The sequence below is a fragment of the Salminus brasiliensis genome, chromosome 11 (genome assembly GCF_030463535.1).
Source record: "Salminus brasiliensis chromosome 11, fSalBra1.hap2, whole genome shotgun sequence".
Taxonomy (NCBI): Eukaryota; Metazoa; Chordata; class Actinopteri; order Characiformes; family Bryconidae; genus Salminus; species Salminus brasiliensis.
The window spans coordinates 1988800-2003258 of NC_132888.1; the positions used below are offsets into that span (position 1 = coordinate 1988800).

A 14459-nucleotide genomic window follows, 5' to 3' on the forward strand; every position below is an offset into this window, starting at 1 on the left:
TTTAAACTGCTTAATATAACAGGGATGTATACACTATATGGACAAAAGTATTGGGACACCTGCTCATACATTGTTTCCTCTGAAATCATAGGTATTAAAATAGTGATTATCCCTACTACTGCCTCTGCTGTGCAGGGAGGAAGGCGTTCTACTAGATATTGGAGGAGAATTGCTGTGAGGATTTGATTGCATTCAGCGTTAGAGTGTTAGTGAGGTCAGGATGTTGGATGATGATGATCACCACCCCACTTCATCTCAAAAGTACTGGATGGAGCTCCTCCACCATCATTCCAGAGAACACAGCTCCTCCACTGCTCCACAGCTCCTCAATGCTGGGGGGATTTATACCCCTCTACTAGTCCACGCCTGGCATTAGGCAGCATGGAGCCAATAGGTTCATGTGGAATGAGCTGCTCCAGAGAGTCCTATTCTATTGGCAGTACTTCTTTACTGGGACTAGACAAGCTGTGTGTGCATTTGCACATCTGTGTTAGGACGGGGTGCTGCCTAAAGAATCTGAATGCGTTCATTTGAAGGTGTGTCCACAAACATTTGGCACATATTGTAGTTCACATATGACCTTTGTATAACCTCAAACCAGAGTGTGTGTGTGTGTGTGTGTGTTGATTTCCTGTAGCACTTTGTATCCTGGTTGTGTGCATTATTTGAAAAGTTCTGGGTGTGTTATGAGGAAGTTTAGCTGGAGCGCTGCTGTAAAGGGCATGCACACACACACACACACACACACACACTTGATACTGGGTGAGTGTAAGTGAGGCTCTTTCTGGAAGAGGAAAATCCTATTCACACTCCATCATCCAGCAGATTATGAGTGCAGTTTAAGAAGATTTGGAGCTCAAGACATCTCTGAGACCCCACTGTCCCCTCTCTCTATATGTGTGTGTGTGTGTGTGTGTGTGTGTGTGTGTGTGTGTGTGTAGTTATTACATACATACAGCAAAGGATTCAGTTAAACAACTTTTCAGGCGACTTTCTGCTGGACAACTTCTTTCTGTAGTAACGCTGCTCACTGATAGAGGAGCTTTACCCCAGTTCTGAGTAAATAAGCAGCACAGGACCAAATAAATGACAGTACTGATACAGAATCCTCTCCTTTAAAAACCTCTGCACTTTACTATGAAGTGAAGGTGAGCATCTAGAGGGACACACAGCTAACATCATCACATCAGTGTGAGTGTGTTCTGTTTCAGGATAGACCGGATTCGTTATTCCCCATATACCCATCAATACCCATCAATACCCATCTATACCATCCATACCCATCTATACCCATCCATACCCATCCATACCATCCATACCCATCAATACCCATCAATACCCATCTATACCATCCATACCCATCTATACCCATCCATACCCATCCATACCATCTATACCCATCAATACCCATCTATACCATCCATACCCATCTATACCCATCCATACCCATCCATACCATCTATACCCATCTATACCCATCCATACCCATCCATACCATCTATACCCATCAATACCCATCCATACCCATCCATACCCATCCATACCATCTATACCCATCAATACCCATCTATACCATCCATACCCATCTATACCCATCCATACCCACCCATACACATCTATACCCATCCATAACCATCTATACCCATCTATACCCATCAATACCCATCCATACCCATCTATACCCATCCATACCCATCCATACCATCTATACCCATCTATACCATCCATACCCATCTATACCCATCCATACCCACCCATACACATCTATAGCCATCTATACCCCTTCATACCCACCTATACCCATCCATACCCATCTATACCCATCCATGCACATCTATACCCATCCATACACATCTATACCCATCTATACCCCTTCATACCGACCTATACCCATCTATACCATCCATACCCATCCATACCCCTTAATACCATCCATACCATCTATACCCATCTATACCCACCTGTACCCATCCATACCCATCTATACCCATCCATACACATCTATACCCATCTATACCCCTTCATACCCACCTATACCATCCATACCCACTCATACCACCTATACCCACCCATACCCATCTATACCGACACATACCCATCCATACTCACCCATACCCATCCACACCCATCCATAATCACCATACCCATCTATACCCACCCATACCCATCTATACTCATCTATACCCATCTATACTCATCCATACCCATCCATAATCACCATACCCATCTATACCCACCCATACCCATCTATACTCATCCATACCCACCCATACCCATCTGTACCTATCCATACCCATCCATACCCACCCATACTCATACATACCCACTTCTACCCACCCTCACCCATCCATAACCACACATACCCATCTATACCCACCCATTCCATCCATGTCCATCTATATCAACAATAATTATTCATACATATCCACACCCATCCTTACTGATATTTATCTATACCATCTATATCCATGCATACCCAACCATACTATCTATACTCATTCACACCCATCTATACCCACCCATACCCACCCTTACTAACAATATTCATATACCCACCTATACTCATCCACACACCCCCATATCCAGCAATACAACCATTTCTATCCACATTCATATTCATCCATACTCACATCTATACCCATCTATACCATCCATACCCACCTATACCATCCATACCCACCCATACCCATCTATACCCACCTATACCATCCATACCTACCCATACCATCTATACCCACCCATACCATCTATACCCACCTATACCATCCATACCCACCCATACCATCTATACCCACCCATACCATCTATACCCACCTATACCATCCATACCCACCCATACCATCTATACCCACCCATACCCATCTATACCATCCATACCTACCCATCTATACCCACCCATACCATCTATACCCACCCATACCCATCTATACCATCCATACCTACCCATCTATACCCACCCATACCATCTATACCCACCCATACCCATCTATACCATCCATACCTACCCATCTATACCTACCCATACCATCTATACCCACCCATACCCATCTATACCCACCCATACCCATCTATACCCACCTATACCATCCATACCCACCCATACCATCTATACCCACCCATACCATCTATACCCACCTATACCATCCATACCCACCCATACTCACCTGTACCATCCATACCTACCCATACCATCCATACCCACCCATACTCACCTGTACCATCCATACCTACCCATACCCATCTATACCCACTCATACCCACCCATTATATAAAAAACAAGACATAAAGATATTTTGAGATCATTTCAAATTGTCAATATAATATCAGCTATGTTCCACAAAAAATGGACACATGACCATATTTTAAGAAGAAAAAAATAGCCAATAAAATATTCCCTTTCGTCTTTTCGGACTTACATAAAATAAAGCAGATTATGTGCAGAGCTGAATAGACCGCCCATAACAAAGAGACGCTTCTGAAGTCTGACAAATTATAATATAATAAATAAATAAATAAACATATATTATAAATGCCAAATCTTTCGCATGAATTAAATATTAGGCGCTCATTCCTGCGCCGCTCTGAGACTTGTATTTTGAAAGGTGGCGCGTGCAGAGCGCTGTAGCGCAGCATCGCCCCCTGGAGGCTCTGAGTGGAGGCGCCGCCGCCCCGTCAGTTCCGCAGGAATTCCAGCTATTCGGCTCGTTTCTGCTCCACTCGCCCGAAAAAGGTTCGTAAACGCAGCTCGCGCCTTTTATTGTTGTTTTCCAGGGCTGGTGCTCCTCAGTGTGTTTGGCAGACTTCAGCAGGCGGATTAACCTCTACATTAATCTCTGAATTCATGTAGTTTGGTTGTTTTTCTGGCTGCAGACTGACTAGCAGATTGTAGCTACGAGCTAGCTTCTCTCTCCAGGTCCGGAGCAGCTCCAGCAGTGAGGTCTCCAGCCTGTTCCAGCTCCAGCCCTGCATCTTCTGCCTGTAGAACAGGACGGGATATAAATGAGTATGAGGAAAGGTGCGGTGCAGCAGCAGGGCAGGGCAGGGCAGGGCAGGGCAGGGCAGGGCAGGGCAGGGCAGGGCAGTCCCATACGGTTCATTCAGTGCAGCTGGCTAAGCTAAGCTAAGCTAACGGCTGCTATGCTAACCCGCCCTGCCCCAGACCCTAGTCCCAGCCCCAGACCCTAGTCCCAGCCCCAGACCCTAGTCCCAGCCCCAGACCCTAGTCCCAGCCCCAGACCCTAGTCCCAGCCCCAGACCCTTCCCCAGACCCTAGTCCCTGCCCCAGCCCCAGACCCAGTCCCAGACCCTAGTCCCTTCCCCAGAACCTGCCCCAGACCCAGACCCTAGTCCCAGCCCCAGCCCCTGCCCCAGACCCTAGTCCCTTCCCCAGAACCTGCCCCAGACCCAGACCCTAGTCCCAGCCCCAGACCCTTCCCCAGACCCCCAGCCCCAGACCCTAGTCCCTTCCCCAGCCCCTGCCCCTGCCCCTGCCCCAGCCCCCAGCCCCTGCCCCAGCCCCTAGTCCCTTCCCCAGAACCTGCCCCAGCCCCAGACCCTAGTCCCTTCCCCAGACCCTAGTCCCTGCCCCAGACCCAGACCCTAGTCCCTGCCCCAGACCCAGACCCTAGTCCCTGCCCCAGACCCAGACCCTAGTCCCTTCCCCAGCCCCAGCCCCTGCCCCAGACCCTAGTCCCTTCCCCAGCCCCAGACCCTAGTCCCAGCCCCAGCCCCTGCCCCAGACCCTAGTCCCTTCCCCAGCCCCTGCCCCAGCCCCAGACCCTAGTCCCTTCCCCAGCCCCAGACCCTAGTCCCAGCCCCAGCCCCTGCCCCAGACCCAGCCCCTTCCCCAGACCCTGCCCCAGCCCCAGACCCTAGTCCCAGCCCCAGCCCCTGCCCCAGAACCTGCCCCAGCCCCAGACCCTAGTCCCAGCCCCAGCCCCTACCCCAGAACCTGCCCCAGCCCCTGCCCCTACCCCAGAACCTGCCCCAGCCCCTTCCCCAGAACCTGCCCCAGCCCCTTCCCCAGACCCTGCCCCAGCCCCAGACCCCAGTCCCTTCCCCAGAACCTGCCCCAGCCCCTTCCCCTAGTCCCAGCCCCTTCCCCAGAACCTGCCCCAGAACCTGCCCCAGCCCCAGACCCTAGCCCCTACCCCAGAACCTGCCCCAGTCCCTTCCCCAGAACCTGCCCCAGTCCCTTCCCCAGAACCTGCCCCAGTCCCTTCCCCAGAACCTGCCCCAGCCCCAGACCCCAGAACCTGCCCCAGCCCCAGACCCCAGAACCTGCCCCAGCCCCTTCCCCTAGAACCTGCCCCAGACCCTGCCCCATTAGGCAGCATGGTGCCGATAGGGTCATGATGTTGATCTACTCCAGAGAGTCCTATTCTATACTTCCTATGCTACCACTGCAACCAGTCATACTTCCACTGCTACCACTGCAACCAGTCATACTTCCACTGCTACCACTGCAACCAGTCATACTTCCACTGCTACCACTGCAACCAGTCATACTTCCACTGCTACCACTGCAACCAGTCATACTTCCACTGCTACCACTGCAACCAGTCATACTTCCACTGCTACCACTGCAACCAGTCATACTTCCACTGCTACCACTGCAACCAGTCATGCTACCACTGCTACCACTGCAACCAGTCATACTTCCACTGCTACGACTGAAACCAGTCATACTTCCACTGCTACCACTGAAACCAGTCATACTTCCACTGCTACGACTGAAACCAGTCATACTTCCACTGCTACCACTGCAACCAGTCATACTTCCACTGCTACCACTGCAACCAGTCATACTTCCACTGCTACCACTGCAACCAGTCATACTTCCACTGCTACCACTGCAACCAGTCATACTTCCACTGCTACCACTGCAACCAGTCATACTTCCACTGCTACCACTGCAACCAGTCATGCTACCACTGCTACCACTGCAACCAGTCATACTTCCACTGCTACGACTGAAACCAGTCATACTTCCACTGCTACCACTGCAACCAGTCATACTTCCACTGCTACCACTGCAACCAGTCATACTTCCACTGCTACCACTGCAACCAGTCATACTTCCACTGCTACCACTGAAACCAGTCATACTTCCACTGCTACCACTGAAACCAGTCATACTTCCACTGCTACCACTGCAACCAGTAATACTTCCACTGCTACCACTGAAACCAGTAATACTTCCACTGCTACGACTGAAACCAGTCATACTTCCACTGCTACGACTGAAACCAGTAATACTTCCACTGCTACCACTGAAACCAGTCATACTTCCACTGCTACGACTGAAACCAGTCATACTTCCACTGCTACCACTGAAACCAGTCATACTTCCACTGCTACCACTGAAACCAGTAATACTTCCACTGCTACCACTGAAACCAGTCATACTTCCACTGCTACCACTGAAACCAGTAATACTTCCACTGCTACCACTGAAACCAGTAATACTTCCACTGCTACCACTGAAACCAGTCATACTTCCACTGCTACCACTGAAACCAGTCATACTTCCACTGCTACCACTGCAACCAGTCATACTTCCACTGCTACCACTGCAACCAGTCATACTTCCACTGCTACCACTGAAACCAGTCATACTTCCACTGCTACCACTGAAACCAGTCATACTTCCACTGCTACCACTGCAACCAGTCATACTTCCACTGCTACCACTGCAACCAGTCATACTTCCACTGCTACCACTGCAACCAGTCATACTTCCACTGCTACCACTGCAACCAGTCATACTTCCACTGCTACGACTAAAACCAGTCATACTTCCACTGCTACCACTGCAACCAGTCATACTTCCACTGCTACGACTAAAACCAGTCATACTTCCACTGCTACGACTGAAACCAGTAATACTTCCACTGCTACGACTGAAACCAGTCATACTTCCACTGCTACGACTGAAACCAGTCATACTTCCACTGCTACCACTGAAACCAGTCATACTTCCACTGCTACCACTGAAACCAGTCATACTTCCACTGCTACCACTGAAACCAGTCATACTTCCACTGCTACCACTGAAACCAGTCATACTTCCACTGCTACGACTGAAACCAGTAATACTTCCACTGCTACGACTGAAACCAGTCATACTTCCACTGCTACCACTGCAACCAGTCATACTTCCACTGCTACCACTGCAACCAGTCATACTTCCACTGCTACCACTGAAACCAGTCATACTTCCACTGCTACGACTGAAACCAGTCATACTTCCACTGCTACGACTGAAACCAGTCATACTTCCACTGCTACGACTGAAACCAGTCATACTTCCACTGCTACCACTGCAACCAGTCATACTTCCACTGCTACGACTGCAACCAGTCATACTTCCACTGCTACGACTGCAACCAGTCATACTTCCACTGCTACCACTGCAACCAGTCATACTTCCACTGCTACGACTACTAAAACTACTACAGCTAATAGTAATAGTAATATTTCTACCACTACTTAAACTACTACAACTAATATATATATATTTATTTATTTATTTATTTATTTATAATACTTCTAATAATAGAAATACTTCTACTGCTATGACTTCTAAAACTACTATTTTAATGCTACTACTACTAATAGTAATACTACTGCTGCTACAACTACTCAAACTAGTATAACTGTTGTTTTAATACTACTGCTAATACTAATAGTAGTACTGCTACCACTACTAAAACTATTACTATTATTTATATTATTACTACTACTAATAATAATACTACATCAACTGCTGTCTGTCACTACTAAAACTACTATTACTATTATTTATATTATTACTACTAATAATAATAATACTTCTACTACAACTAATATTACAACCTTCTGGGAAGTGTATTTGAAGGAGAAGAATGGGTGAAGTGTGTGTGTGTGTGTGTGTGTGTGTGTGTGTGTGTGTGTGTGTGTGTGTTCAGTATCGGGTCAGGATGCGTTGTGGTTTAGACACACACTTTTGAATAGAGGATGTGCAAACGACAGCGCACTTCCTGTGCCGAGAGCCTCTGAAAACTACCTTTCTGTGGTTAAACGAGCAGCAGAAGCTGAAGGAGCTCACAGCTCTGATACTGAACGGCTCCGATGGCGGCGAATAAGGATGGTATTGATGATTACTGGGGTTGAGGGCTGTGTTTGCCGGCTGAGGGCGAGTGTGTGATGTGCTTGTTTTGTTTTCTGCAGGTTCGGACTCCCAGCTCGACATGTCTCAGGCTGATAAACTGAAGGTACGTTCCTTTAGTTCCTTTAGTTCCTTTAGGCAGCGGCTGCTTTTAGTTTCAGTTGTTTCTGCACGGTTCTGAAGTCTACTGTATTTAAACTCTTTTTAGTACTACATAGAACCTTTTTCAGTACTTTATGGAGCAGGTTTCAGTACTGTACTGATATACAGCCCTTTATTTCACTATAGTACATTTTTTAGTCGTGCTCCACAAAACCCTTCTTCCGTATTCGACAGCTTCACCTTTTCAGCCCTGTTTAGAACTATATAGAACCGCACACCAGCACTGCCCTGAACCTATTTTCAGTACTATGTACAACCATTGTCAGTACTGTGTAGAACCCTTTTTAGTATGCTATAAAACTTCTATTTCTTTTAGTACTGAATAAAATTACAAAATTCAGCACTTTTTCGAACCTTTTTCAAAACTATTTACACCCTCAGTACTGTCTAGAACCCCTTTTCAGTACTATGTAATTCCATATTCATCACTTTATGGGCGCTTATTAGTTCTAACACTTTTCAGTTTTGTATAGAACCCTTTTTAGTACATTAGTAGATGTTCAGTAATGTATAGAACCTTTTCAGCACTTTCAGTACTCACTCTTAAGTCTGTTTGAGTTCTGTATTTGTTTAATACTGTATAGAACCCGTTTAGTGCTATTTAAAATCCCTTTACTTTATAAAAAATACTAGAACCCTGTTTTCAGTACAGTATCATATCATTATAAGTACTGTGTAGAGTCCATTTACAGTGCTCTTTAGAACCCCTTTCAATACTACGTAGAACCTTTTACTGTACTGCAGTATATTTGGGGTACTTGGGAGATCTTTGCAGTGCACTCAGAACCTGTTTGTGTACCACAGTGGACTCGGGGAAAGATCTCAGATTCTGATAGAAGAAGCAGAAGTTCAGTTTGAGGACACAAATATTTAAACAATGGAAGAGGTGTTTATTGAGGAACAGCAGTGCAGTATCAGATATAACAAGAACTCCATATTGACTTATTTGTTATTACTATTATTATTATTATTATTATTATTATTATTATTATTATTTCACACAAAAACTAAGTAGCAGTCCTGGTGTTCACTCACCACAAACAGCAGTAATATATATATATAAAAGAGTTAAAGTAAGCTAAATTAGAGAACGTATAGACTGAGTATAAGCTAAGTGAAATATGAACATATGGATATAAACTAAAATATAGAAATTGCACATTTTCAGAATTAACAGGTAGTAAATTCACACCACACAAAAGTGTATGTATATTGCAGCTGAGATGTGTATAGAGGTAGGGGTGGGCAATATGATGATATAGTATTGTGATATTTTTTGTCATGGTGCACATTCTGAGCATATCGTGAATATTGTCAGTGCTTGAAGAACACGGATCCTCTACCCACGTTTCATTATAGACTAATTAGTTCCATTTAATTGTTATTTAAATCGTTATATCTGTATATAATAGTTTGTATATAGATGTCTACTCAGGCTACATATGGATTTTAACAGCTTTATTGCTTTTATTACTTTTTTTTAATACTTATTCTGTCATATTTGTGTTGCTCACACCAAGTAAAATTCGTTGTATGTGTAACAAACTTGATGAGAAAGTATTTGGACAGAATTTTTTTTTTTTGAAAATCTGAAGCTATTGGTGCATTTTTCTCTACACAATAAAATAAATAATGTTTAAAATTCTGTAAATATCGTGATTTAACATTTTACCATATCACCCAGCCCTATATATATATATATATACTATAACATTTACTTTAATACTGACACTTACTTTAATTAATTACTGCACATGTTTATTCAGTGTTGTCAGTTATCTGCTGATTCCCACTTCACCTGCACATTATTCATTCTCTATTCTTTATTACTGCGCTCCGGTTAGGTTTAAATGCATTATTTAATTTTTTTACATTTTTTTATTGTATTACTGGCTGTTAAATTTTTTTGGGGATCAGTAAAGTATCCATCTGTATGTTAGCCTACACGTTTCCGTCTGAGAGTACTTGGTGAAGAGTAGAGTCTAAGATTAGAGGATCTGAATTTTTAGTCTGATTAAACCAGCTGAGGTTCTTCTTCAGTAAACAGTGAGGCTCTTCTGTAAGTCAGCTCCGTGCTCTCTGTGGTTTCTCAGGCCGTGCGAGTGTGTGAGAGATGGCGGGACTCTCAGACTGAATGTTTGAGGTTGTTTGGCCTTCAGTAAACACTCCTGCAATCGGTCAGTGCAGCGTCCGCTGAAGCGTGAATACTTAGCTCTGCTCTGAGCTGAGGATCGATGGCTTAGTTAGTTGATTAATGGGTCCTATAAGTAATCGTTAGCTCCGCCCTGCGTGGCAGGTTGTGAACTGATGATGATGATTGTGTGTGTGTGTGTGTGTGTGTGTGTGTGTGTGTGTGTGTGCGCGTGTGTGTTCATTATCAGGGCCAGTTCACCAACCCAGAGACTCCTGGGTATGTCGGCTTCGCCAACCTGCCGAACCAGGTTCACCGCAAATCCGTGAAAAAGGGCTTCGAGTTCACTCTCATGGTTGTTGGTGAGTACAGATTCATACTGGATATTAATGTTATTAGAACTTCATACTGGATATTAATGTTATTAGAGCTTCATACTGGATATTAATGTATTAGAACTTCATACTGGATATTAATGTTATTAGAACTTCATACTGGATATTAATGCTATTAGAGCTTCATACTGGATATTAATGTTATTAGAGCTTCATACTGGATATTAATGTTATCAGAACTTCATACTGGATATTAATGTTATTAGAACTTCATACTGGATATTAATGCTATTAGAGCTTCATACTGGATATTAATGCTATTAGAGCTTCATACTGGATATTAATGTTATTAAAGCGTCATACTGGATATTAATGTTATTAGAGCTTCATACTGGATATTAATGTTATTAAAGCTTCATACTGGATATTAATGTTATTAGAGCTTCATACTGGATATTAATGTTTTTAGAGCTTCATTCTGGATATTAATGATATTAGAACTTCATACTGGATATTAATGATATTAGAACTTCATACTGGATATTAATGATATTAGAGCTTCATACTGGATATTAATGTTTTTAGAACTTCATACTGGATATTAATGTTTTTAGAACTTCATACTGGATATTAATGTTTTTAGAACTTCATACTGGATATTAATGTTATTAAAACTTCATACTGGATATTAATGTTTTTAGAGCTTTATTCTGGATATTAATGTTTTTAGAGCTTCATACTGGATATTAATGATATTGGAACTTCATACTGAATATTAATTCTATTAGAACTTCATACTGGATATTAATGCTATTAGAGATTCATTCTGGATATTAATGCTATTAGAGATTCATTCTGGATATTAATGCTATTAGAGATTCATTCTGGATATTAATGTTTTTAGAGATTCATACTGGATATTAATGTTTTTAGAACTTCATACTGGATATTAATGTTATTAAAACTTCATACTGGATATTAATGTTATTAGAGATTCATTCTGGATATTAATGTTTTTAGAGATTCATACTGGCTATTAATGTTATTAAAACTTCATACTGGATATTAATGCTATTAGAGATTCATTCTGGATATTAATGTTTTTAGAACTTCATACTGGATATTAATGTTATTAAAACTTCATACTGGATATTAATGCTATTAGAGATTCATTCTGGATATTAATGCTATTAGAGATTCATTCTGGATATTAATGTTTTTAGAGATTCATACTGGATATTAATGTTATTAGAGATTCATTCTGGATATTAATGATTTTAGAGATTCATACTGGATATTAATGCTATTAGAGATTCATACTGGATATTAATGCTATTAGAGCTTCATTCTGGATATTAATGTTTTTAGAGATTCATACTGGATATTAATGCTATTAGAGATTCATTCTGGATATTAATGCTATTAGAGATTCATTCTGGATATTAATGTTTTTAGAGATTCATACTGGATATTAATGTTATTAGAGATTCATTCTGGATATTAATGTTATTAGAGATTCATTCTGGATATTAATGCTATTAGAGATTCATTCTGGATATTAATGCTATTAGAGCTTCATACTGGATATTAATGCTATTAGAGCTTCATACTGGATATTAATGCTATTAGAGATTCATTCTGGATATTAATGTTTTTAGAACTTCATATTGGATATTAATGTTTTTAGAACTTCATACTGGATATTAATGTTATTAAAACTTCATACTGGATATTAATGTTATTAGAGATTCATTCTGGATATTAATGTTTTTAGAGATTCATACTGGATATTAATGCTATTAGAGCTTCATACTGGATATTAATGCTATTAGAGCTTCATTCTGGATATTAATGTTTTTAGAGATTCATACTGGATATTAATGTTTTTAGAACTTCATACTGGATATTAATGTTATTAAAACTTCATACTGGATATTAATGTTATTAAAACTTCATACTGGATATTAATGCTATTAGAGATTCATTCTGGATATTAATGCTATTAGAGATTCATTCTGGATATTAATGTTTTTAGAGATTCATTCTGGATATTAATGTTTTTAGAGATTCATACTGGATATTAATGTTTTTAGAGATTCATACTGGATATTAATGCTATTAGATCTTCATTCTGGATATTAATGTTTTTAGAGATTCATACTGGATATTAATGCTATTAGAGCTTTATATTGGATATTAATGATATTAGAGCTTCATTCTGGATATTAGTCAGTTTTGAATCTTCTAGAGTAGGGATGCACCGATGTTGAATTTCTTGCCGATATGATAACCGATTATTAGCACATTGTTGTGGCTGATACCGATACTAAAAACTGATAACTTTTTTAGTATTTAAAAAAAGTTCACATTATAATCCATATATGAACTGCTTTTAAAAACCTGACAAAATCACGCATTAACTAATCTCATGAGATGATTATTCCAAATATAAGTTGTACCAAACAACTGACTAGCTTTTTTCCGACTAGCTTTCTCCCGATGGACGCACAGTCCGATATGCTTCGTTGGCTTAGGACGCCTTCGTTAACGGCTAGCTGTGAAGTATGTGCCATACAGCCCAAGCTAGCGAGCCCGCTCTCCTCCATAGCCTTAGCCATATTGCAAGCATTATCTCTGATCACAGCGTGCACCATTTCCACTTGCCAAGCATTTCTTCAAAAGCCGTAGAGATTGCTGTCGCTGTGTGTGCAGTACAGAACTCCTGTGCGTGCACGTCATCAAGCCACTGTACAATGAAGCTTAGCATACTCATTGGACTAACATCGTGGGTCGTGTATATGTTAAAACCTACAGTTTACTGACCAGTACACTGCATTTCAGAGGTGCGTGTGAGGGGAATTCTGGTGGGAGGAAGCTTGCGAGTGGTTTCCTTATTATGGGAGTGACTGTGGGAATCCGTCCTACTGCCAGGGTTAGTGTCTCCGTGCCGGAGAGCAGCTGAAGCCTGCAGTTCTGTCTCTCCGGCTGTGTGGATCCAGCTGCTGACCGTGACCGGGAGTGCATGGATTGTGCTGGCTGGGGGGAGGGGAGAGGTTCACTGCAGAGTCACTCCTCTGCCTTAAAATAAGTCACTCTGGAATGCAGCGCCTGATTGGTCACTTTCAGCTCCACAAACAACGCGGGCCTGTAGGTCAGAACAGAGGGAGAACTGAGAATCGCTGGGAAACCATGTGAAACCTCGCTCTCGCAACTCAAAACACTCCCAGGACGCATTGTGTTAAGAGAGGAGAGGAGAGGAGAACCTCTCTCCAGAACTGCTGCTGTGTAACGCTGCAGAACCCATAGAGTCATATTAGTGTAAAATCCTGTAGTGTTACTCTACAGCCTCAGCCCACATGCTGCTCCACCTTCAGATCAAGCTTCTGCAGCTCTCAGTATGTCCAGAATGAATTTAGTGGAAGCTCAAAGCACGAATTTGCATTTTCAGCAAGAAATGCAAATTTTAATGCTATTATGGGCTCTGGTTTCTCTCGCACTCTCTCTATCCTCCTCACTCTCGCACTCGGTGTATGTACAATCATGCTTATTTACGGGTAGATGATTGACCACAGCTGGCAGTATTGCAGAGCGAGTTCCCTTGCGGTTTATATAGCCATTAACGTTCTCCATCGGAGCCGTTTCAGGAATACGAGAACCATCTGGAAGCCCACAACACCTTTGA

General features: G+C 42.6%; 1 protein-coding gene across 4 annotated transcripts in view; it reads left to right on the plus strand.

Annotated features, from left to right (window-relative positions):
- The first annotated feature begins 3629 nt into the window (after nt 1-3629).
- Nucleotides 3630-14459, plus strand: part of septin2 (septin 2) — a 31336-nt gene continuing 20506 nt past the window's right edge. The window contains exons 1-3 of one of the 4 annotated variants that reach the window (XM_072691330.1): nt 3630-3730; nt 8212-8255; nt 10693-10804. In XM_072691330.1, the coding sequence (XP_072547431.1) occupies nt 8232-8255; nt 10693-10804 (136 nt within the window). In that variant the 5' untranslated portion in view covers nt 3630-3730; nt 8212-8231. Of the gene's footprint in view, nt 3731-8042; nt 8132-8209; nt 8256-10692; nt 10805-14459 lie in introns of those variants that run through there. The other 3 variants (XM_072691327.1, XM_072691328.1, XM_072691329.1) reach the window with 3 other exon arrangements.